The following is a 27,162-nucleotide window of genomic DNA, read 5'->3' on the forward strand; positions in this document are numbered from 1 at the left end:
GCTGAAGGGGAAAGGTCACAGCTCCCTAACAAGCTGTAACAGAGATGAGGTCAGAGATGTCTGCTTAACGGTCAGGCTCTGGAAGGTCTGCATTTCATATGGATTTCCCCCACAATACTTTAATTATATGGCTCTGTGGTAGGATGAATCACTTAGCAAACCTTGAATTGAATATAGTGATAACATATGCACCGACTGCCTTTCATCCCAATAGTGGATTTATGTTCATAGCTCTGAAGACATTATTATCGGCAGCTCTAAAAAGGTTACATAGTCAATCATGTGGAAAATAAGATGCTTCCATTAAAGGGAACCTGAGGCGAGAGACATATGGAGGCTGACATTTATTTTCTTTTAAACAATGCACATTGCCTGACTGTCCTGCTGATCCACTGCTTCTAATACTTTAAGTCTGACGCCCTGAACAAGCGAACAGATCAGATGTTTCTAACAGATTAGCTGCATGCTTGTCTCAGGTGTGTGATCCAGGCGCTACTGCGGCCAAATGGATCAGGAGAACTGCCAGGCAACTGTCTAAAAGGACATAAAAATGGCAGCCTCCATATATATCTTTCCTGAGGTTCCTTTTAAAGCTGATCTCCAGCCTCTGAATTAAAATGCAACAGCCTTCCTGTAAAAGAAAGTTATAGTTACCCGAGATGCCTTCTCCCTCAAAGCCGTCCCGACCACACTAAATCACCCAACTTCTGGCATGTGGTTACTGGAGTATTTTTCTCTGGGTAGGGAAGGGGAGGCGGAGCCATGCGCCAGAAGTCAGGTGATTCAGGAGGTTAGGGACAGCTTCTAGGGAGAAGGCATCGCAGGTAACTATAACTTTCTTTTACAAGAAGCCTGCTGAATTTTACTTTGGAGGCTGGAGATCCACTTTAAGTTCAACCTCTCACCAACTCTACCAGGTGTTTGGTATACAGTGTGGTTAGTACAGGATCGTATAGTTTTTGGCGTGTAACTTATACCTGCTTATATGCAAGCAGAGAAATACCGGTACTCTAAAGTAATACAAAAATGCAAACCTATTTACACAATATATTAGAAATGCTCTTACCTCCAGAACATCAAACTTGGCTGTTTTGACTTTTGACCAAGTCTTCTTAAGCCGTGCTACAGGACTGAGGTTCATTCCAGCTGTACCAGAAAACAGGAGATATAAAAAGATCAGAAATGACAATGGTCACATCAGCAGTATATGTTCAGACAGTAAGGGTAATCATTTGACAACCTGTGACACAGAAGGCAATGTGAAAAACAGCAGCCTCAAGCGCTAGGCTGCTTTGTATGGCACATTACTAGCATAATGACCTAGAGCAAGAAGACTGGAAAACCCTGTCCAACCACTGCACACAAAGCAAGCAGTCTTCAGCAGATACCCGTCAGTGCAGAGGATATGGTGTACATGTCACCCATATCAGTGTTCCCAATCTGGTTACAGTGCTCCATGCAACCAGGGCTGTTTCTGGCCATTTTGGCACCCAAGGCAAACTTTTGTCTCACTACCCTTATGTTATGAACAGGAAAATTATAACTTACATCAATTAATTCTGTGGACACCAATACGAAATGGAAATAATGTTGTTCCTCAAAATAAATATATAAAGGATACACAAATGATTACACAAGGCCATATACATCTCACTGGCCCAGACTCACTGAACCCATATAACAGACCCTTCCAATAACGGTTTTGAGGGGTGTGGATATACTTTATAAACATTTTACTGCTAATGTACAGCTGGGGTCTTTACAGGTTAGAATATTATACTGGAATTCCAATTAGAGTTGCAACTATTGACACAACGGTGTCCATATAGGTGTTAAAATTACCATTTCTTTCTTAGTGGAACTAACAGTTGACTATAAGAATTCTATAACGTACAGAGTGCTAAGACTACCTCTGTGATACCCCCTCCTACAGTTGACACCTCAGGCATGGTTTGCTTGGCTTGCCTATGCCTAAAAACGGCCCTGCATGCAACTCTAGAAACCAATGGAAAAAAAGGAAGTTATGGAATACGGGAATCACTCCAATAAACCTGTTCACTGGGCTCCTCACAAACAGAAAGTAATCGCATGATAAAAAAGAATAAATCTACAGGCACGTCCTCCTCTAGAGAGATACAATGCTTGCAGCATGCCTCTGAACAGTTTCCTAATCATGTTTTTGCAAGTGATGGTGGTACAGACATAAACAGACACATACCTAAGCAAAAAAGAGCTCATTTATTAAACACAATAGTATTTTTATGATAGCGTGTATCACAGGTACAAATAAACTTGTTAGATTGTTTTGAGGTCTGCTGCAAGTATGCTTCTGCCCCTAGGGACCCAAGTCACTTTTGCCATACAGCTCTGCATTTGTTACAGCACTCAATTTCTTCTCCTATAGATTAACCTCCTTGCCGGTTATCCCGAGCTCAGCTCGGGGTAACTTGCGTAGGAGGATTTCTCAGGTCCTGCTGGGCCGATTTTCCAATTTTTTTTTACTACACGCAGCTAGCACTTTGCTAGCTGCGTGTGGTACACGATCGCCGCTGCTACCCGCCGATTCGCCGCTACCCGCCGCGCAGCCCCCCCGACCCCTGTGCAGCCTGGCCAATCAGTGCCAGGCAGCGCTGAGGGGTGGATCGGGATTCCCTCTGACGTCCCGACGTCCATAACGTCATCCCGCCCCGTCGCCATGGCGACCGGGGAAGCCCAGCAGGAAATCCCGTTCTGAATGGGATTTTCTGCTTACTCTGATCGCCGGAGGCGATCGGAGTGGGTGGGGGGATGCCGCTGCTTAGCGGCTATCATGTAGCGAGCCCTGGGCTCGCTACATGATTTAAAAAATAAAAAAAAAGTGCTGCGCTGCCCCCTTGCCATGGGAATTGGACCGGCAAGGGGGTTAACCACACTATTATAACTTCTTAAACACACTCCTTTTAAATAAACCTGAAATGCTTAGCAGTCTTGCTTTCACTTTCTCCTGGAGTTTTACTGTACTAATGGTAAGCTGTGCTACAGTATAATATGATCTTCTCACTGTCACAAGATATTCTCTACTAGAGCAGGGGATGAGACTTGTCAAACCGAAAGGAAGCTTTGGAGTGACTGCTGATGTGTTTGTTAGCAGCAAATTTTCATATCACATCAGCATCTAACATATCTGGAACACAATACCATTCTTCTAGCATAGAAATTTTGCTAAATACCGTATATACTCGCAAGCAAGCCGAATTTTTGACCCCCAAAAAGGAGGTCAAAAGTTGGGGGGTCGGCTTGCTTGCGAGTCACCTGTGGTCCGCGCCCCCGCTCCCCCGCCCCTCGGCCGCCGCTATCACCTGAGCTGGCGCCGCATCTTCTATTATTCCCCTCTCCGCTCGTATAGTAATTGACAGCAGCGTGCCCTACGGCGGCTGCTGTGATGATGAAGCAGGAGCCGTAGAGAGGGAGCGGCTTCCTGTAGCTATGGGAACCGCTCTCTCTCTATGGTTTTCTGCCTCGTCATCACAGCAGCCGCGGGGCGCGCTGCTGGGAATTACTTTACGAGCGGAGAGGGGAATAATAGAAGATGCGGCGCCAGCTCAGGTGATAGCGGCGACCGCAGGGCGGTGGAGAGGAGGGGGCACTACCTATACTGGGCACTGTACTAGCTATACTGGGGCACTATACTGAGCACTACCTACCTATACTGGGCGCTATACTGGGCACTACCTACCTATACTGGGCACTATACTAGCTATACTGGGCGCTATACTGGGCACTACCTACCTATACTGGGCACTATACTAGCTATACAGGGCACTATACTAGCTAAACTGGGGCACTACCTACCCATACTGGGCACTATACTAGCTATACTGGGGCACTACCTACTCATACTGGGCACTATACTACTATACTGGGGCACTATACTAGCTATACTGGGGCACTATACTAGCTATACTGGGCACTATACTAGCTATACTGGGGCACTATACTGGGCACTTTACTAGCTATACTGGGCACTATACTAGCTATACTGAGCACTATACTAGCTATACTGGGGAACTACCTACCCATACTAGGCACTATACTAGCTATACTGGGCACTATACTAGCTATACTAAGCACTATACTAGCTAAACTGGGGAACTACCTACCCATACTGGGCACTATACTAGCTATACTGAGCACTTTACTAGCTATACTGGGACACACTGGGGGGATCACGCGGCCAGCATTTCCTACCCCCGGCTTACATGAGGGTCAATAATTTTTTCCTGTTTTTTCAGGTAAAAGTTGGGGGGTCGGCTTATATGCGGGTCGGTTTGCTTGCGAGTATATACGGTAACAGTTATTTTCTATTTTATCACATACTCAGTTTGGATTGCCCTGTTTTGTGACAGGATTACTTTAAACGTATCTCTTAAAGAGGAACTGCAGGGAAAATAACGTAATGAAAAAAGTGCTTAATTTCAACAATATAAATGATTGTCAGTGTTTGCTTAATTCTTACAATAATTATGTATAAATGATTGTCAGTATTTGCCCATTGTAAAATCTTTCCTCTCCCTGATTTACATTCTGACATTTATCACATGGCAACATTTTTACTGCTGGCAGGTGATCTCTGTGGAAAGAGATGAAGCATTTTTGGCAGTTGGAAACAGCTGTTATTTCCCACAATGCAACAAGGCTCCCACAGTGTGATGTCAGCACCATGGTCCTGACATCACACTGTGGGAGGGGTTTCACCACAATATATTTAGACACAAAAGCAAACCATTACACAACAGATATATTTTATTACAAAGGTAGCAACCAGCAAAAAGCAAGTACAATTTTCAGGTTTCGTATGTGTTGTGCATTGAGCTATCAATATGCATTGAGATCTAATCGCTGATTTTCAGACGTAGGAAACTTACAGATGATGGCCATCATGGAGTTGAAGTTTCCGATGTTGAAACATTCCCGCGCTACATCTATGAAAAACTCCATCACCCTGGTTCTTTGTTTCTTCTTCACCACCTGCATGGGCATAATAAGATGTTGTGGTCATTCTACAGCTACAACCTTATCCTACAGGAGTTATTCAGCATACGTGCACATGCGGGTCATCATTGAGTCAATCAAAGCAGTGAAATGATAATCCAAAATATAAGTAATGCATGCAATTTTATACAATCTATTAGATTGGCCTGATCACTGCACAAAAGGGAACCCATAACTCATCCATTTCTCATCCAGTTATATACACTCTCTGTAAAGCGTTGCCCAACATGCATTGCTACATAGTCTATGCCAGGTGCTGGGCTGTTTAATGCATAGGCTGTCTGAATGCAGACAAGGGTTTATCTGGTACAAGAATCACTTAAAGGACCCTGTAGCCAGTTTAACAGGTTTAAACTAGTGACAGCTGTAAAGATGGAATGGAATAAAAGCAGAGCGTCTTTCATCTGCTCATCCTTGGTTAAGACTTAAAAAACTAAGCATGTGGGACAGAACTGCATATTATAGGATTCACAGTAAAGATTACCAATACATAGAAAGCAAAAAAAAAAATGCTATCTCTAATATTGATAAACAGACACATAAAATAAAACCTGCAGCATATGCAGGTAAAAATATATAGAAAATAAATTAAAAATATACAAGGTAGCACCAACAGTTAGACTACAGCCGTGATATGCACATGTAGGGAACTGTGTGGTTTTGCTCAACTCTGCAGCTGAAGATTTCTAAGAATTAATATAGAGCTTCTGACAGCTGCTCACATGTCTACTCGTAGACAGGAAGTTGGTACATAGCTGCAGTTCACAGCTTTATAATATGTGTTTGTTTCGCGCTGTAAATCATTATAGGGGCTTATTTACCATAATAGGACAGGCAATCTGAATTCAAATTAGCACTTTTTTGTTATTCAGTTTTAAAAATATGATCACCAATTTCATAAAACTATGCTTATAATATACTGACTGTTGGCTCTTGCTGATTATTATTGCCAATAGTGACAATCACTGGGATCTGAAAAAACGTAATCTGATCCCCACTTACACAAGTATGACGTTCTGAAAAGTGTGTCTGTGCCAATGCAGGTTGTCACACTTGTAAATATGCCCAAGGTGTGAGATAGAGGGCTGGTACTGGTCAGTATTTATGCTTGTGTGGATTTCCTCCGGGCACCCAAAACACTTAGCGATAAGTGAACTGGTCCCCCCCCCCCCCCCCATGAGGGAATGGTCTTAGAACATGACAGGAAATTAGACTGACTACATTAGGAATTATATTATAAGGAGCAGTTAGTGACATGGCTATATACTCTGTAAAGCACTGCGGAGGATGTCAATACTATATAAGTACATGATAAATAATATACAATGAAATGTGCTTGCCATTATTTATATACTGTTTCTTGTTTGTTTTATTTTAAGTCAATTAGCTGAAATGTATAGTAAATAAACTGGCAAGGACAACTGACGCATTATTTTGATTTACAATAATGTTGCATCCTGTAGATGTTATATTTCTGGTTTTTTTGCGTTGTAAGGAAAGCACAATACAGAAGCAGAGACAGAACCAGCTCTTGCCCTTGTGACAGTACATAAAGGTACAGATAATAAACACAGCAGCATGCCAGACTGAATGGAAGTACGACTCACCCGGCATATCTCTGTCGCCACCAGCATGCTGAGGCAGTTAAACCAGTTATCATAGGCTTCTAGGTTATAGGTCTTGGTGACATCACTTCGGCACTGGGGAGAAATACAGGAGGCTCATAATATAAGTGACAGAAGCAAATGAACTGTAGAGCTGTGCTCAGAGCTAATTATCTACAACAGGGCACTGCTCAAAATCCAAACCTCACCCTTCATGCGAGAAATCTTTCCTGCCCAGTTCAGCTTTTGAAGTAATTACTTTTTTATTATTCATGAGACTGTTTAAAATGTTGTTGTCCACCCAGAACCCCCCACCCCACTCCTTTTACCATATGCATAATGGCTGAAAGAGCAGGTAATTGAAAGTTTTATTAGAAAGAGACATACGTGGTATATCTAGAAAATATACTTTGAGAATGGTGTATAATCTGTACAGCAGAGAGCCAGCTGGAGTGACAGCTTTAGCAACAGCTATCCAGGGAAATCAGGTGAGAGCATCAGAAGACCAGAGAGATAAGAGTTTATTTGCCCAATTAAAGCCTATAAAGTTGGCTCGCCAGAGGGAGGCGAATCAGCAGAGGACACCGGGACAAGGAAAAAAAAAAGAGCCTGAATGGTGCAAAAGTGGAGCAGGTGCCCAGATCAAAGATCCCGATTGTTTGCTCTAAATAACTGCTCTGCTTTTGCATCAGTTTTCCAACAATCTTCCCTAGACTGGTTTTGATAAATCTGCCCTCCACTACCTTCAGTTAGATCGCTCTTCAATACAGCTTATTCAAATATACAGTATTTTCTTAAACCAATGTCAAAAGTAGAATGCAAAATATAAAGCGTAAGGTACAACATGAGAGCGTACATGTGTATTAAAACATAAGCTACAGTGTCTGTGGCCCATTTGAGTTTCATAGTAAAAACCAGCAAGTGCGCACTAAACGCAAATCAAAGCAGCAATTCATAACATAATCTATTTGCATCTCTAAACCCTGCCCTATCAGAAGTCCAGTTACTGACTGCATCATAGCTATACTTTATCAGTGTATCTTGGAGGATACATTTTGCAGAGAGGCATAGGTTTAGTCAGTCAGACCTTCCTCAGGGGGACAATCACTCACTATAGATTTTTTTTTACCAAAGCCATTTATTTTGTTCCCTACAGTGGATTACTCTCTCCTCTCCCACCCCAATCTCCCCAGTACAGTACATATCATTCAGGAAAACCACATGTCTATACAGACTAGAGATAAGGAGCTAATAATAGTTGAAAAATGCCTATTCAGTACTGTTAGTCTATACATGGCTTCACTTATGGAAGATGGATTTCCATTATCTTGGTTGGTTAAAGTGAATATCAATTAAAAAAAAAAACAGATACCTATGGAGAGGGAAAGCTTTCCCCTCGTTACAGCGCTGTCACCCTGTAAGAAGTATTCGACCAATCGGTTGATTACTACTCTATGCTGCTGCAAGAGGCTTTGGGAGAACGAGTGCTCTCGAAGACAAGTGACTACATAATGCGCCAGTGCTAGCATGCTCTCTCGCCGGTGCAGTACGGAGTCGCCCGTCTTTGGTTCCTGAAGATTTCCAAAGCCTCCTGCAGTGGCACAGAACAGTATTCAACTTATTGGTCAAATACTGCTACCGAGGCTGACAACCCTGGAACGAGGGGACGCTAAGTGGAACAGGAAGGCTCTATAGGATCCAAAGCCTTCCCTCTCCATAGGATTTTTTTTATTTTTTGAGTTAAAATTAGCATCAATAAAATGGCATGATTCTATATAAGTTCTGTCACTACAGATTATGCAGATGCTTCCATCCACTATGAATGCAGGTAACAACGCTACTACAACATTAACATTGCTTAGGTCAGCATCCTACCTTGTGGTTATCCAAGGAATCCATGTGACTTATAATCTGCATGAGATCCTCAGGATAAATACTTCCTAAGCGTTCCTAAAAATGGAAATTTCACATATTTACAATGCATAAGAATAGTTTCAATTCTTTTCATACACAGAACATGATGTGTATGATAAGCTTTTGCATGAGATCCACCAAATTCTCTCCCTCTATCTGGTAGGAAACTCACCAGTTCGATTGTCGTGAGCTGCTGGGCTAAGACGAGGGGATCTCCACACACACTTAAGATATCCTTCTGCGAGGACTGAGGCTTAGCTTTGAGAATGGTTCCTTTATCAGTGACTGGCTGGCGGATTTTCTCTCGGATCTCCTGGTACTGCCCTCTCGTGGACAGGGCGAGTAGCACATTCTGCATCATCTGACTGATACTCTTCTTAATTGTAGCATTCTCCTAGAAGCAGAGGTACAAAATCGTGTTACCTTTACTGCACATGCATGAGCACCACTCGTAAACAATTAACTCTGAAAATAAATATTTCTTTCACACAGATTCAAATGCAAACTCAGGCTAAATTTAAACTGATGTTGCCATCATTTAATTGAGATTCTTTTCACAGCTCTATATACAAAGACAAAAAAAAATAAGCTTTCATAGAAAAGAACATCATACCTACTGTGAAACATGGAGGGTTGGCTATGTTTTGTGACTGCTTTGCAGTGTCTGGCATGCCTTATGTCTGTGCAGGGAACAATTAAATTACTGGGACATTCTGGAGAGAAGCATACTGTCCAGGCTATGTGTCAGTCGCAGGTCATGAATCCCCTAAAGGATAATAACCCGCAACACACAGCTAAAAGCAACCAAGAGTGCCTTAGAGCAAAACACTGAACCATTCTGAAGAGGCTTTTATGAGATTTTAATTAATTTCCATAAATAAGTGAAACATGCATCCTGTGGAAGGCACCCTTCATTCCTCAGAGAGCTGAAGCAATATGCTCTGGACAGGTGAGCTAAGCTAGCTGTTAACAAATGCAGAATTCTCATCTCTCCTGAGTTGTCTCCTAGGTGGTATTTTCATACATTGTCAATACAATACCTTTTCCACCGCCAGCAAGCCCTCTCACTTCAAGTAATAGTACTTTTTCCCTTACCTTTTGGTACTTTCAATGGAGGCTGCCGTATATATTTCTTTTAAACAATGCCAGTTGCCTGGCATCCAGCTGATCTTTCTGGAATCTGTAGTAAATGAGTCACACAGCTGAAACAAGCATGTAGCTAATCAAGTCAGACTTCAGTCAGAAACATCTGATCTGGATGCTAGTTCATTAGAAGCAGAGGGTCAGCAGGACAGACAGGCAATTTGCATTGTGTAGTAGGAATTTTAGGAAATAAATATGGCAGCCTCCACATCCCTCTCACTTCAGGTGTCCGTTAAAGAGAAGAGGAAAAACTAAAGATTGTGGTGTAGCAGTTCCCATCATTTTTCTAGTGTGCCATTTTTATGTGTCTTGCTAAAGGAATTAGTACCAATCATTCTTTATTCCCTATTTGTCAGTTTTTAGTTATTTCAGTGACAAATGTAGGTTATTTTTTAGGGAGGACAAACCAACACCTTTGCTCACATTTGCAGTCACCTCAGGGCTCTTGGTAGGGCATGCTGGGAGATGTTGTTTACCAGCAGCCGTCTAGTCACTATATGCTTGGCTTGAGTAGAAAAACTGTCTGTGTAGGGAGCTTGAAAATACAGTCCATGGCTAGCTGTATAAAATGGTCCTGAATTGTATTGTTTGTTAAATGAAGGCAATAAGCTTCTGCATACAAATGAACGTATTGTTTATTAGCAGCGTGTGTGCATTATGTTTTGCGGCTGGATCACTGCTGAGGGCAGATGGCACAGTGATGATGTCCAGGAGCAGCATTCACTGTGTATCAGCTCTGGAACAGATAACAAAAGCCGGTTTCTTATGTCTTGGCTCGTGCTGGCAGCAGGAAGAGAGGATGATAAATGAAATAGAGACTAATTGCGTGAAATTATCTGTCTTTCTCATCTGAAGCTGTGCAGTGCTTTCATTTCTCCGATGATCGAGCAGCTAACTTGCTGCTGCCATCCTTGCTGTTTTACATTAAAGCCATTAAAACAAATCCAGTGGGTTAACTATCTCAGTGCTGCATTTAGTGAACTGTACGCCAGGCTATTTTATTTATCAAGCACCACTATACTACAAACCTGCATACAAAACAAGCACCAACTATGATGCGAGTGGAGAAGTGAACTCAATCAAGAGTAAACTATGTGGTGAGAGAACACAAAATACTACAGGTAGAAGCAATGGAACTGTGGCTATTTAGTGGTGGTTAAAAGACATGGGAAGATAGGTAGGTGAGTTTGTCTGTATATTACCGGTAGCAACAAGTCTGCTGAAATAAGGGAGGGAGTACCAGAGAGCGTGGTCAGCCCTAGAGAAATCTTGGAGTCCTACACAGGAAGTGGTTGCCACTATGAAATGGGAAGGCAGTGCAAGAAGCAATGAAATGAAAGTGTTGCCACCCAATCAGATTTAAGTTGCTAATTGGCTGTTATAGATTAACACTACAGATGGTCAACAAGATGGAAATTATGTCGGCTTACATGAAAATTTAATAAAAATTGTATGCACCTTGGAATTGGGCCAGTCAAAATCGTCAGGAAGTTCATTTAACATCACTAATCACTAAATTTGGTTTATTCAATAAGGTCACTTAAAGCATTATGGGCTTGTATAGAGTGTTTCAGTGTCTTCTCTACAAGCTCTAACCTGGCCTAGTAGTAGGTAAAGGCGCTAGGCTCTACTACGGCTTATTTAAGATTTGACTCTCTTTACATGCCTGAAGAAGCAGGAACTTAGTGCCGCGAAATGCATCAGTAAGGTCACTTAAATCATTATGGGCTTGTATGGAGTGTTTCTATTTCTTCTCTACAAGCTCTAACCTGGCCTAGTAGTAGGAAAAGGCGCTAGGCTCTACTACGGCTCATTGGAGATTTTATTCTCTTTATATGCCTGAAGAAGCAGGAACTTAGTGCTGAGAAAAGCGTTGCAATCTATGAGTTTTATTCATTTGGATCAATAACATAATAGTTGTTAACCTTACTATTGAGTTATTCTCCTTAAACTGTTTTTAATCATGTTTCACTTTGGCGCCTGTGAACCACGTTCTTAGTAGAAGGTAAAGGAGATGTAGACTGGCTGTTCTATAGTCAGATACTTCTCACATGGGGACTCGTACAGAGAGGATGAAAACAGCAGACAGACACCACAGCATTACAAAGCAGAAGGACCAGCCTAGGATAGCCGTAGTTCTAGCGCCTCTCACCTCATCACACTGCGTTATCCTTTGTGCTATCTCCTTCAGCTCTTTCCTGGCCCTCTCATCCTGAAAGTCGAAGGGGAAGGTTTCTGTCCATTCTCTCAGCAGCTGGATAATCTTAGCAGCAAAAGACTTCAGCTTAGCCTGTGGATAGAAAACAAGTAGATCAGGGAAGTTGGAGTACATATTGTAACACAGGCCTATAATGTCGGATCGGTGATACATGCCATTAGACAGGTCTATAATAACGTTCAGAGATACATGCATTAGCAAAGGCCTGTAATAATGTTCAGTCATGTATGCATTAACACAGGCCTATAATAATGTTCAGTGATGTACTAATTACTGAAAGGAGGCAACCCTGTTATTTTCCTGTGAACCATGTTTAGACAGCCAGACATTAAGCACTGGTATCATGTTATATTGCCAGATGATTTTGTCTCTTCTTTCCAGCAAGCAGATGATATGAGAATCTGAACACATTCCTTTTGCTGCATTTCCCACATTCCCACAGATCTGGTGTGATCAGGACACAATATTGCAGTGATTATAGCTTTGTTCCCTGCCTCAGTGTAATTGATTTCATTATTTGCTGTGTATGGGAGTCCACAATCAAAGAGGCAAGAATGAAAGATGCTTCCCAATACCTTTGTTTAGGTCCAGTCTGCATTCCTGACTATATGAATGTAGACAGATCATGCGCTCTCTATTAACATATAACTATATGCAGGTGAGTGTGTGCCCTTAAAGCACATCTGAAGTAAAGGAATATGGAGGCTGACATATTTCTTTCCTTTTAAAGGGATACTGTAGGGGGGGTCAGGGGAAAATGAGTTGAACTTACCCGGGGCTTCTAATGGTCCCCCGCAGACATCCTGTGTTGGCGCAGCCGCTCACCGATGCTCCGGCCCCGCCTCCAGTTCACTTCTGGAATTTCTGACTTTAAAGTCTGAAAACCACTGCGCCTGCGTTGCCATGTCCTCACTCCCGCTGATGTCACCAGGAGTGTACTGCGCAGACACAGACCATACTGGGCCTGCGCTGTGCGCTCTTGATGACATCAGCGGGTGCGAGGACACGGCAATGCAGGCGCAGTGGTTTTTAGACTTTAAAGTCTGAAATTCCAGAAGTAAACCGGAGGCGGGGCCGGAGCATCGGTGAGTGGCTGCGCCAACACAGGATGTCTGCGGGGGACCGTTAGAAGCCCCGGGTAAGTTCAACTCATTTTCCCCCGACCCCCTACAGTATCCCTTTAAACAATGCACATTGCCTAGCTGGCCTGCTGCTCCTCTGCCTCTAATATTGTCAGCCATTAGCCTTCAGGTATGAGATTCAGACGCTACTGGTGCATGAAAGATCAGCAGGACTGCCAGGAAACTGACATTGTTTGAAAGGAAATAAATATGGCCACCTCTATATCCCTCTCACTTGAGGTATCCTTTAAAGTAGACCTCTAGTCTTTACATTTCTGGATCTTCACACATTTTCAGAACAATGCTAATTAATAGATAACAATGAGTATAGTGCGGTGTGGTATAGCCAACAGAATTACTGTACCCATCTCAAACAGGATTGTTGGCCCCTTAGAGACTGGAGTAGGGAGACCCTGTACAAGAGTCAAACTTTTACTGCTGTCTGAGTTTCAGCTAAGGAGATTACCCCCTCGTGTATTGTCAGTGACAGTGTCAATTAAGCGCGAGACACAAGGGTAATCTTTCCAGTGGGGACACAGACAGGAATAAGAGTATTATCAAAATCTCAGAAAAGGTTATAACATCTGCTGGACATTCATAAATTGCGTCAAATTCTCATTTCCTGTCTTGACAGATCCCTGGGAATATGAATTAAGGTGAGATCTCCTAGCATGTCCCAATTGCTAGTACTCCAACCATCCTGTCTATCCACAGTAATCATGTCATGGCTAGAATCACCGAGATCACATTTCCCCCCACTTTGTGTATGACCGCTAGCTGAAAGAGGATTTTGTGGAACTAAGGCCTCGATTCATAAAAGTGCTGTCGGGAAGGTAACGTCGAGCGGGGAAACACCGCTGTCAGTATTTCCGCCTTCAGGGTGGTAATTCATAAAAATGTAGCTAGTTGTGACAGGCGTGCGGAGATATTCCGCTGTAGGCAGGCGTAAGGCTGTCGGGAGACATGCGGAAACAGGAGAAGCAGGCGGAATCCCTCCGTGCGGTGTTCTCTCTGCAGCTGCTTGGGAGGTCTGTCCCATTCACTGCAACGGATTCCGCACGCTTCTCGCCACATCAGAGGTAGCGGTAATACCCGTCCGCATACCGCTACCTCTAATCTTTATGAATTGACATTTGTTACTTTTGCTATGATAATTCATTACTCTGCTCGCGAATGTCGGCTTTTCATGCGGAAAAAGCCTTTATGAATACAGATTTTGCTGTGTGGTCGGTAAAGTGAGCCGTTTTCAGCATTTCCGAATGCGGGAATGCTTTATGAATCGAGGCCTAAGTGTTTCTGATGCTGAAACCTGGAAAATGACCATAAAAGTGGGTATTCTGAATGATTTACTGCACTCTACAATGCCGCTACAGTGCCTCTTTAAGCGCTTGGCATGTATTTGAATGATTTTATGCACTGCTCAGTTGCCACATGATTGCCTGATTAAAAAAGTATATGCAAGTATCCTAATACAAAGCTCAGTGAATGTAACTAGCATTGTGAATACACAGGCCTTATCTCTGCTGTATCACTGTAGCAATAACTCTGCTGCAGCCAAATTAGTGAGGACATTATTTTCTGAGTGCTGGATTTCCTATAATGTAACTTGTACCAGAACAGATAGAGTTGTGCCTCATATTCCAGATCTGTGGTGTTAGCCATGCACAGGGTGGGCAATGCCTGTAGATGGGTTTGTGACAGGTCTGCTTCATAAGTGCAGAGGGAGGAATAGAGCATATGAGTCACAGGTCTGTGCTGTGCGTGTGTATACTGTGTGTGTGTGTCATATATCACACTACACTAATGTCAACACCATTTGTTTTCAGCCGTTAACAGGGGTGGTGTCACAGCACTGTCACCATGAATTATAATTTGTCATTTTAAAAGAGGCGTTTTAAGAGCTAGCCTGGCAATATTCAATATTTCTAGCACACACCTTCAGCTGAAGACTCTGATCAGGAGCTATATATGAACAGAGTATTAGGCCAAGGTAGTACAAACACCAAGAGCCCAAGTCCAGGAAAGGCTCTAAAGAGAACATCTCAGAACTTAGCACAGCGCCAAACTTTTTATAAGTCTCAGGCTTCTGTCCCTAAAAATCCTGCTACAACAATTTGGTCTCATGACCTGAAGCAGCCTAGTTGGAAGAGTTAACCAAGGGTCTATGCACAGTCCTCCTTGATTCAACTGGCCAAATATTGGTTAAGCATCATCATGTTGTTCAAACTGAATAGAGATGATGCACAGACACAACTTTCATAGGAGACTGCAGCTCTGCAAGTCACCTGCAGAAGATGGCTGGTCAAGGGGCTCCTGGCCACATGCTTTAAAGTAAATTATTTCTATCGGCTAATTAAAGTGGTGAAAGACTGACAACAAAACAAGCTCTACGACTGAGTATCAGCGTCTGGCATTAGGGCCTGAGCCCACTAACGCAGTTGTGCGCAGTTGTGTCCGCTTTTCAGCAACAAATTAATGTTACAGATGCTGAAAAGCGGACACAACTGCACACAACTGCGTTAGTGGGCTCAGGCCCTTAGAGTTATGTTTAAAGTGAACCAGAGACGAAGCACCCTTGTGTATTTTACCATAGAAATCAGTGGGAACATTAGAGAAAACATTTACCATGCTCTCTGTTCCATCCTCACTGCTAAAAGTGTCTGTTATCTAGCTGAGATAAGAATCCCGGACTGAGCATTGATTCTGGCTTTGCTATAATGACTCAGCTATAATGATTCCTGAGCAAAGCCAGCAGGGGGCAGGCTTGGACTTGAAGACAGCAAAGAACACAGTCTCAGCTATAATTATTCTGTAGCAAAGCCAGACCGACTGCTTAGTCGGGATTCTTATCTTAGAGGTGATAACAGGCAAATTAAACAGAGAACAATGTAACAAAGAGCAGATTAGGTGTTTACTGTCATGTTCCCACTGATTTATAAGGTAAAATACATGAGGTTGCTTCATCTCTGGTTCTCTTTAAGGTGCCCAAAAGTGTAAAAGAAAAGAAAAAAAAGAAAAGCAGATGAATTTTGCAGCTGAAATGAACATCAACATGTAGCTAATGAATAATGTACATTTGTAAAAGCAGGTTATGTCTACAGTGACTAAGAAGAGCATGCAGACAGTGAGAGCGACTTGCTGCATCACAGTGCAGGCTTTAGGAAGTGGTGTGTGGGGGCAGAAATAGATTTAGACTGCTGCTTCCTGTGGAAGGCCAGCGTCCTTCTATGCTACCTCTCCTGGACCACCCCCATCACATTATATGTCACATCACAAAACACCGCTGTATGGGAAACCTGCACCAACTCTCACCTCCACGCTATGGAAAGTCTGAGGAAAGCCCACATGAGAATGAAATGGAAAGCCAGAAGACCACAAAAAAAGAGAAAGGCGGAAATGTACAACAGTTCATGATGGCCAGCCAATGCTGAGAGACAGGATAAGGTGGCAGGCTGAAATTACTCATACAGTCTTACTGCATCATAGGCAATGGCTTATCACGGCAGCATGTGACCCGTATCATTGACCCGTATCATTCACTCGTGTGCCATTTAGATGACAGGGGGAACTCTGCCACTGTTTGTGTGACTCTGTTGTCCTGGGCATTGCGCCAGGGGACAGCCTTCATTCCATGTGATTTAATGCAAGCTAAACATGCTGATTATAAACTCAGAGCTTGCTGTGAACAGAACAGCTACAGAGAAGAGAGCTGTGACCCCTGCCAGACCTAATCCCTAGCCTATAGTATTTACTCCACCCAGTACAGACTGAGAAATGTCACAATGGTTCCAGCCCAAAAACTCTGACAAAAGAATTAGCAGCACATGGAACAAAACTTCATTAAAAACTGATGTACAATATATTGCTTTCACTGCACATTAATGAACAGACTTCAGAACACGCACACACAGATGAAATGCACATGAACATAGGGAAAAAAAATATCACCATTTAATCCAGTTACACATTTAATAAAGAATGACTGCGTTGATTTTTTAAAAAGCCAGATTCGACTTATATCTGTAAGGCGTCTTGCACACTACATGTGATTCCGGTTTTTTTTTTATCTGATCTGATTTTTGATTCCAATTAAAAAACGTACTGCATGCTGTTGTGATTTTTAATCTAAATAAAAAATTGGACGTATAAAAAAATCAGAATCGCATGTAGAGTGTAAGAGGCCTAATCCCTGCACACTCTACACTCGCAGTATGTGCTACCCACTATACTGGGGATGGGCTTTGCCCTGGCTGTGTCTCAGCTTATAGAGGGCAGAGAGCAGGGCACACATCTGATTGTGGTGTCATACACATCTGATTGTGGTGTCAGCTATTTGTGGCCGGACGGCATTACAAATCAGCTGGCAGGCAAGAAATTTCTCACTATAATCAATGCTGCGCTTAGTCGAAACTAATAACATAACAAATAGAACTACCAGGTGCTAGCAATAGTGCAGGTGCTGCGCCTCCATTTCAACTATATAAACAATATCGCATACTGGAAATAGTCTGTGCTTTCAGTTCTCAGATAGGTCCTGCAAAAATAAGCAAAGTCTCTCCTTAGGTTGGGTACCTGTAGAGTGGCATGCAGGAGGTTAACCAGGCGGGGGGAGGAATTGAGGGTTTATACCCTGCTAGTACCACCACGGGACCAAGCTACTGGTGAGTCTGAATGAGGAAACCAGTTGGATGGTCTGGAAGTGGTGACTAAATCTAGTACGTGTACCAGAGATCTGAGATACTGCATGTGGATTGGGTGGAGCTTGGCGTCAGAGTGGAGAGAGGGATGGTTCTTAGCCACGGGATCCATAAGCCTATAAGAGCCCATTTGTAGCTCAAGCGTGTATCTGTATTCTGAGTGTGCTGGTTTTATTAGAATCTGTTATGGAAATAAATAGTTGAGAAGTTTTTACACTATGGAGGCTTCAATTTGTCTGAGGTGATTGTGCTGGAGGCTGGAGCTCAGAAACAAAGTGTTCGTATGTGATAAGGTTAAACTTCCGATCTGCGCAGCTAGCCCTGGTCACTAGTGTCCTTCCATTTGGTGAGCCCCCCACTGTTGGGTGTGGGCTATCACCTGTGTAAGTAGCAGGCAAGTATTCTAAGCAGCAGACACCTTTTGGCAAGACCTATCTGAAGACATTTCTCATACACACTGTTATATTTGGGATTTAGCGTCTCTCTGGGGTATGAATGCAAATAGCTATGTTCATAGTACAAAAATAACCTACAGACATTATTGTGCGCTCAGCTTCATGTGATGAACCAAAAGCTTGCAACAGCTACTGACCACAGCACCTCATTGCTCCTCCGACTACACAAAGCAATATGGCCATCTTTGGAGGTATTATACCATTTACATTTAATCTTCATACTTAAAATATTTCTTTTTTTAAGAAACAAACAAACAAATTGAGGGGGTCAAGACACGTCAAGGGAATTTTCCCCTCAGTAAACTCATTTACTTATTTCAAGTAAGAAGTTTTTAATATACTATTAAAATGATAAACCACAGGTACTTGTTCCAACAATATCTGTTCTGGAGGTTTATTGTATATTTTAACCCAGATGTTACACAAGCCCTCCGGTGAGGCACAGTAGGTCTCTAGGGAAGCTGTTTCCTTGCATTGTTACCCCTCAGGACGCCTTACCTTGTCAGCCTCTGTGCCAGCTTCCAGCTGTTGTTTCTGCTTGATGCAGATCTGCCCCACTTTCGCTAGGATCTCATGAGGGTGGATGAAGACACGTGAGCTCAGCAGGAAGGTAAATATATAGGTTCTCTATGAGAAATAAGCAGAAGGGACAAAGTAAAATACACTGTATACAAAAATTCTCTGGTTTAGTCATGATCATTTATGAAAATGCCTAAAATCTCAAGATGACAACATAATGTACGCCTAAATGAATACAAATAAAAAAAAAACTAAAAAAAACACCCTGCACAATGCAGCTGCCTAAAGGTACCAGTGGTAGCATGTATGTCTCAGGCCAGGAACCCACTAAGAGCGCTTTTCTGAGCTCTTTGTGATTTTAAAATCTCTTGCTAATGTAATGCTATGGGTGTGATCCCGCTTGAGCGATGTGATTTTATAAAAAAAAACCCATAGCATTGCATTAGCAAGAGCTTTTTCAAATCACTAGCGCTTACAAAAAGCTGCTAGTGGGTTTGAGCCCTCATTCACACAAACAATGGGTGCTAGTGATGGTCATGTCTAGAAGAACTCACAGAGAAGCATGTGTTTGTTTGATCAGCTGATAGATTTGCAAACCTCTGATTTGCTATGATCACATCCTGCTTTATACACATGATCAGGACTAGCAAATCAGAGACTTGCATATCTATCACCTGACCAAACTGGTCACATGCTTCTCCATGAGTTCTCCTAGACATGACCATCACTAAGGGACAATTGAAGTGGCAGCCTGCCTCCGCTACGTTCAACATCGCAACTATACTGTTTCATCCCAGTATTCACATGGTGTTTTACCATTGGATGGAACACAATATGGGTGCAGGCAGTAACGCATATGATTGCTAGAAAACCGCTAAGCAAGGCAAATATTGTGTACACTCAAGGCAAATATGGTGTATATGAAACACCTCTTTTTACTGCGTGGTAAGTACAGCTCTAATATACAGGTCTATCAAGCATTATAATAAGCTGTGGCAAGCAGTCTCTCTAAAAGTCCTAACGCTTGTTTTCCCAGCGGTAAAGAGGCAGTTTCTTAATTGAAAAAAATGTGTGAAAAGAAGCGCCAAATTTACAAAAATTTTTTTGTAAATGAGTCTTTACTTACCTTGCCTATCCTTTCCTGATCACTCCTTCAGGCCCTCACTAGGGATGATCAATGAGATGCAGATATTTCCCAGTTTATGCAAACTTATATGCAAATATATGCAGTTTGAAATTGGACCAATCGATTTCAACCCAGGCTTAAATTGATTGGTTCATTTTGAAGCTGCATATATTGGAGAAAAAAAAAAGTTTGGAAAAATTTGCATAAACTTGGAAATATTTGCATCTCATTAATCATCCCTAGCCCTCAGCCACACTCCTTGTTGAGGCATCACAGAACTCTGCCTTATATACAGCTCATGCATAATACTAACCAGGGCTTGCCATTGGAAAAGCCACAGTGTGAAGATTCAGCCAACTGCAGCCATCACCCAGTGTATTCCTCTGAATGGAGAATGCATTGTGCAGCACAGACAGAGAATGTCACCACCTCCATGATCTAACTGCCATGTACATGTGTATAAAAGTGAATGTGTGTTCCTAAGCTTGTGACTGAGGTATAGTTCCTGTGATGAAGTGACACCATTGCCACTCTTCTCTTGCACGAGCTGAGCTGTCAGTCAGGAAGATGCACAGGCACAGAGATGGGGAAGAGGTTCATGATTGTGGAGCTATTTGTTCATCAGAGGCTCCAGCATTGAATTGTTACGCAGCTGCTTTTGAATGAAATCAGAGGTCTAACTTCTAATTTGTGAACTTTGATTTGAGCTTGAATAAAGGACTGTGGGTAGAAATAATAATGTTTGCACAGTACCTGCGAGTTGCCCTGAGGGATCAGTCAGTGTCAGTGCGTGGGACGCAGCTTTGCTGGCATGAGCTCACACTCTGTCTCTGCTACACTTCTGTCTGAATTTGTCTTGGCTCCTCACCACACGCCGTGTTTGCTTCCAGTTTGTTTGCTTTAAAATGCTTTTCCCACAGTCAATGTAACAGGCCCTGGCTTTGCTCACTCCCTAGTGACATAAATGGGTTTTCTGACTAAAAAGCTGCTCAATGTTTTCAGCATGAAAAACACTTCTTTTCTCACAATCAAGGGGATGTTTGCTACTACGATATCTTTATGCCTAGATACCACAGAGGTGTTGCAGTTACTTGGCTGGGGTCTTTTATGCCTTTACTGGCTCCATCATGGCATTCTTCTCACAAGTGTCACGCTATGTACAAGCATTATATTACTGTTGCCAAAAGGATTGTTCTGGGTGAAAAATTATTGTAAGTAAAAGTGTCACTTGAACTCACTAAATTAGGGTCTATTGTTTTAGGATTACTATTGACCAACTGTTTTTGTTGTTGTTGCTGTGAGGGTGACAGTTAGTGAAGGTGTGAGCATAGCTCCAGTGATACTGCACACATAACAAGCACTAAGTGACAACACTGAGGCAGGGGTCACACTTGCTCCCACATTTTTTTGTGCAATTTTGGATTTTTCGGTGGTCCGCTGTCATGTTTTATTGCCTGCAATTTTCTGTATTGCGGGGAAATACAAAACTCCCAAGTGGCCCACTGACTTCAATGCCGACTGTGGTGGAGCACATTTTGCCTTATGCAGTCATTGCAAGCAGCAACTTTAATATGCAGAATAACACCAACAGCAGCCAATAAGAATTCACCATATCAATGTACAGCAATCAATGCCATGACAGACATTTGTTGAAGTTCATCTAGTAAGAATGTACAGCAAAACCACCCTTGGCAAATACTATGTACTACTGAATCCTGGCTAGGGTCAGTACCTATTCAGGCAAGACTTCCTAACACTGCAGGGTGGCCTCTTCAGCGTGCCCTTAGTGGCTGCAGCTCTTGCGCGCTTTGAGTCCAACAGGAGAAAAGCACTTTACAAATGTTAGGATTAGGATATACGGACATTACGTTATCCATTGAGATGATCAGTTATCGTGGGTGAAAGGTGACCACAACGTTGTTTAGTGTCTGTCGTGCTGAAACCACCAACAGGAACAATAGTTACTGCATGGGGAGCAGATAAAAATGGTGAGGGACTAGTGCCTATAAAAATGGTGCTAGGGAGCAATAGTATAAGCCGTGATTAGCGCCAAGGAGGTTAAATTATGGTGCCCGATAAATAGCGGGCGCCTAGCGCCCACTATTTATCAGGCAGCATAATTTAACCTTATGAGGTTTGAAAATATCACCTTTGAGAAAACAGTACATTAGAAAAACAATGTAATCACAAGTGCTTAGAAAAGCACTACAAGTGGGTCCTAGGCCTAACTCCACTTACTTGGGTGTACCAAGGCAGGCAAGGGGAGGGGGGGGGGGGAGAGTAAGTTCAGATCCCCCCCCCCCCCCCATCTCGTAAGGAAAATATAGAGCGCGGAGAGGAAGAGGTTTCTCTAACTGAACCTTTCAGTAGCCACAGCTTGGTGTCAGAGAACATACCATAGGAGATGTCAGCAACACTTTTCAGACGACAACTGCAGGATCTAATTCAAAGAAGCACACACAACAATAAGCTGCTGGATTTCAGCCTGACTATATTGATAGCAGTACAGTCTAATGTCTGTAACTGCACATAGATACGTTTGCAACTTACAATGTAACGCGGACATCCCTTGTTAAAAGTGAACCTGTAGTGAGAGAGATATGGAGGCTGCAATATGTATTTCCTGTAATAGTTTAAAGGGAACCTGAAATGAGAGGAATATGGGAGCTGCCATATTTTTTTTAAACAATACCAAATGCCTGGCTGCCCTTCTGATCCTCTGCCTCTAATACTATGAGTCACAGACCCTGAACAACCATGCAGATATGATGCTTCTGACAAAAACCTGTCAAGATTAGCTTCATGCTTGTTTCAGGTACATGACTGCCAGCTAACTGGTATTGTTTAAAAGAAAATAAATATGGCAGCCTGCATGTACTTCTCACTTCAGACTCCCTTTAAGCCCCACTAACGCAGCCCAAGCATGCAGATCAGGTGCTCTGACTGAAGTCTGAGTGGTTTAGATTGTTTCAGGGGTGTGTTTCAGACACTACTGAAGCCAAAAAGATCAACAGGACTGTCAGGCAACTGGTATTGTTCAAAAAAGGAAACATCTCTTCAAGACATAAGCAAATAAAAACTGATTAATCAGTTGCTAACAACTTGTTTCTTTTTCCTTTCTCCAACGACTGTACAGGATCTTCTAAAAAAATTAGCATATTGTGATAAAGTTCATTATTTTCTGTAATGTACTGATAAACATTAGACTTTCATATATTTTAGATTCATTACACTACAACTGAAGTAGTTCAAGCCTTTTATTGTTTTAATATTGATGATTTTGGCATACAGCTCATGAAAACCCAAAATTCCTATCTCAAAAAATTAGCATATTTCATCCGACCAATAAAAGAAAAGTGTTTTTAAAACAAAAAAGTCAACCTTCAAATAATTATGGTCAGTTATGCACTCAATACTTGGTCGGGAATCCTTTTGCAGAAATGACTGCTTCAATGCGGCGTGGCATGGATGGAGGCAATCAGCCTATGGCACTGCTCAGGTGTTATGGAGGCCCAGGATGCTTCAAAAGTGGCCTTAAGCTCATCCAGAGTGTTGGGTCTTGCGTCTCTCAACTCTCTCTTCACAATATCCCACAGATTCTCTATGGGGTTCAGGTCAGAAGAGTTGGCAGGCCAATTAAGCACAGTAATACCATGGTCAGTAAACCATTTACCAGTGGTTTTGGCACTGTGAGCAGGTGCCAGGCCGTGCTGAAAAATGAAATCTTCATCTCCATAAAGCTTTTCAGCAGATGGAAGCATGAACCCACTTTTGAACCAGAAACAGCGGCAGAGGTGCCTGACCTGGGCTACAGAGAAGCAGCACTGGACTGTTGCTCAGTGGTCCAAAGTACTTTTTTCTGATGAAAACAACTTTTACATGTCATTCGGAAATCAAGGTGCCAGAGTCTGGAGGAAGACTGGGGAGAGGGAAATGCCAAAATGCCTGAAGTCTAGTGTCAAGTACCCACAGTCAGTGATGGTCTGGGGTGCCATGTCAGCTGCTGGTGTTGGTCCACTGTGTTTTATCAAGGGCAGGGTCAATGCAGCTAGCTATCGGGAGATATTGGAGCACTTCATGCTTCCATCTGCTGAAAAGCTTTATGGAGATGAAGATTTCATTTTTCAGCGCGACCTGGCACCTGCTCCCAGTGCCAAAACCACTGGTAAATGGTTTACTGACCATGGTATTACTGTGCTAAATTGGCCTGCCAACTCTCCTGACCTGAACCCCATAGAGAATCTGTGGGATATTGTGAAGAGAAAGTTGAGAGACGCAAGTCCCAACACTCTGGATGAGCTTAAGGCCGCTATTGAAGCATCCTGGGCCTCCATAACACCTGAGCCGTGCCACAGGCTGATTGCCTCCATGCCCCGCTGCATTGAAGCACATTGAAGCAGTCATTTCTGCAAAAGGATTCCCGACCAAGTATTGAGTGCATAGCTGAACATAATTATTTGAAGGTTGACTTTTTTTGTTTTAAAAACACTTTTCTTTTATTGGTCGGATGAAATATGCTAATTTTTTGAGATAGGAATTTTGGGTTTTCATGAGCTGTATGCCAAAATCATCGATATTAAAACAATAAAAGGCTTGAACTACTTCAGTTGTGTGTAATGAATCTAAAATATATGAAAGTCTAATGTTTATCAGTACATTACAGAAAATAATTAACTTTATCACAATATGCTAATTTTTTGAGAAGATCCTGTATTTAAAGTGGACCAGAACTCTTGCACAGGACAGAAGGAAAACATAGAGAAATGCACATTGTATGTACTTAGAGAGTTTAGCCTGTATAATTCCCTCTCATCTGTGTCTAATCAGAAGTTGTAATTTGATCTCTCCCCTGTGTCAGCTGATTGCCACGGAAGATAAGCTCATTTGAAAGCACAGGATATTAACAATATGTCTGCTTCCATGAAACCAGAAGTAGAAACACTGCAGATTTATTGCAGGATTTATATCAGCTGCAACAAATAAATGTTTTTATTTAAAGGTTATTATGCTGTTGCTTATCTTTTACAGCTGAGATGAAGTTGGGGTCCGCTTTAAGGGCTGTTGAGCTGAACACAAGTATGATCTATCAGTGCTAATAGATGTTACACCACATAGCAGATAACATAGCATTGCTCAGCGCTGCACCAAAGCTAATTGTGGCAGTACATGGGAAAAAGCTTAAGTACTTAGAACTGTTTCCTAGCAACATAATCAATCACGTGCGATACAGAACCGACAGATGAAAACTCCAGAACAGCTTTATAACAGCATGTGGGCAAATATACTTGTTTCACAGAGAAAAGGCTTCTATAACCTTTGACATGTATGGAATTGTTAGATGGGGTCGGAGACTGCACATTTTGCTTAGAGCAATACAGAAAATAGGATATAAATGAGGGGCCATTAGGAAATAGAATGTAGTATCCATTGTGCACACTGCTGGGGAAATGAGATATAAATATTCTACATTTGTGTGTGGCAGCTAGGCGCAGATATGATGAGGCCAATTCATGAAGAGCTGTGAGAAGGACTGTGACTTCCTTGTTGTAATCTACAGCATTTTACTAGGAAATTTACAGTCCATCCCTGAAGGATCAAACATTGCTCTGCATGCATAATGTCATCAGCAGTAGAGCTGATCACATGATGCAGTGCAACCAATCATTTCCCCTTGCTATTCCTTGTATACAGATAATGGACTGGAGCCTCAGCAACCAGCGCTAAATCAATAACAATAGTGATACTTGTAATATGCTTCACCCCTCTAAAGGCTCGTAAACACACTTGACTAAAGTCAGCTGAGGTGGCTAATAATGACCTCCTCGATCAAGCGTGTGTACAGCAGCCCCGACTGCCGACCCCCAAGCAATCTGCCTGGCGGATCTACTCAACCGACTGGCGGCCAACTTGTTATAAGACACTCCCCCCCCCGCCTATCATGTGATGTCATGTACGCGCTTCTTCGCCATCCCTTCGCACCCCCCCACCATTGGTACAGTACTCGTCGTCAGCTACATAGCTGATACGCGTCTGTACTGGCCGACCCAGCGATGTCACCCAAGGGGATTGGGTACTGATCCTCGATGGGATGACACCAATCCCAGGTGTGTACACACCTTAAGACTCCAAGCAAATAGCATGTCTCAATTCATTAATTGGTGGCAGGGTGCATTTGGATTTTATCAGTAGCAAACCGAATAAAAAACACACGAGAGAATTGTGTGTCTGTATCCATCTAAAACATTCTGAACACATGGGTTCTGAGCGGCGTACTGGTGAAAATGGTTTCAGCACCTATTTATCTCCCATTAGGCCATATTTGTCCCTTGTGGTGCCTCCAATACAGTCATGTAGAATGGAAAGGGTTAAACTGCTTACTTTACGCTGCCTCCATCCTACTTGCACCATGCCTGATACCAATGTCTGCGAGAAAAGACATTTGCACACACTATCTTTTTTTAACAGGCAGGGCAAAAGTTATTTTTATGGACTGTCCATAAATGTATGGACTGTTGGGCAACCTGCAATTGAACTATAAAAGTCAACATTGCTTAGTGGAAGTTTTGGGTCTTGGCAACCAGTTTTATTTCACAGACATTTTTCTAGAGTAGGCTTTGGTGTAAAAATACAACGAAACCTGGCAAGCTCCTATTTCTAACAATCTTATACCAGTGACTGATCAGAAAGGACAGAATTCACTTACGTCAGGGTAATAATCCACTGTGGGCACAAGGCGTTCAATCAAGGCTTCCAAGGACCCAGACACCAAACATCCATCTTGGTAGACTGGATCTCCACACTGCTCCCCCATTTCAGGCTGCACCTGCCCACTACAGGCAGAGCCGAGCATGCTGGGAAATATTGGTGTCTGTGGCATACTTTCCTGGAAGATAAAAAAACATAATGCATTAAACTCCTGACACAGCAATCTGCAAAACTATCTAACTGTTATTGTATATGTACGGTAATTGCATGTACCCATGTGAGTGTCTTGCTCTAAACAGCAACATTGTTTAATAAATACGAAATCATTATTATTTCTTAAACAAACGTGCAAAATAAAAGAACCCTACTATACGTAGAGTAATACTATATGAATTACCATATCTCAAGCCTCCTATGAAATGACCTCCAATAAGCAATGTACCATTGTTAATACTTTCTTAGGTCCCACTTTCACCCCCAAAAAAGATTATAAGTGAATCATCCAACAGCATTAATAATATATTGTAAACAAAATAAATTTCATTAGTTAACCATCATCAATGTGTTAAAACACATAAGGTTAGAAATATAGCATTTGAAAAATTAATCCAGATATCACTATTATAATC

General features: G+C 42.4%; 1 protein-coding gene across 3 annotated transcripts in view; it reads right to left on the minus strand.

The window, feature by feature from the left end:
* Positions 1–27,162, minus strand: part of RASGEF1A (RasGEF domain family member 1A) — a 588,936-nt gene that overhangs the window by 9,123 nt on the left and 552,651 nt on the right. For all 3 annotated transcript variants that reach the window (XM_068255490.1, XM_068255489.1, XM_068255488.1), the window contains 8 exons: positions 26,532–26,711; positions 18,682–18,810; positions 11,845–11,982; positions 8,722–8,943; positions 8,511–8,585; positions 6,639–6,731; positions 4,905–5,007; positions 1,067–1,146 (listed from right to left, as the gene is read on the minus strand). In XM_068255490.1, the coding sequence (XP_068111591.1) occupies positions 1,067–1,146; positions 4,905–5,007; positions 6,639–6,731; positions 8,511–8,585; positions 8,722–8,943; positions 11,845–11,982; positions 18,682–18,810; positions 26,532–26,705 (1,014 nt within the window). In that variant the 5' untranslated portion in view covers positions 26,706–26,711. The remainder of the gene's footprint in view (positions 1–1,066; positions 1,147–4,904; positions 5,008–6,638; positions 6,732–8,510; positions 8,586–8,721; positions 8,944–11,844; positions 11,983–18,681; positions 18,811–26,531; positions 26,712–27,162) is intronic.

The sequence above is a fragment of the Hyperolius riggenbachi genome, chromosome 10 (assembly GCF_040937935.1).
Source record: "Hyperolius riggenbachi isolate aHypRig1 chromosome 10, aHypRig1.pri, whole genome shotgun sequence".
Taxonomy (NCBI): Eukaryota; Metazoa; Chordata; class Amphibia; order Anura; family Hyperoliidae; genus Hyperolius; species Hyperolius riggenbachi.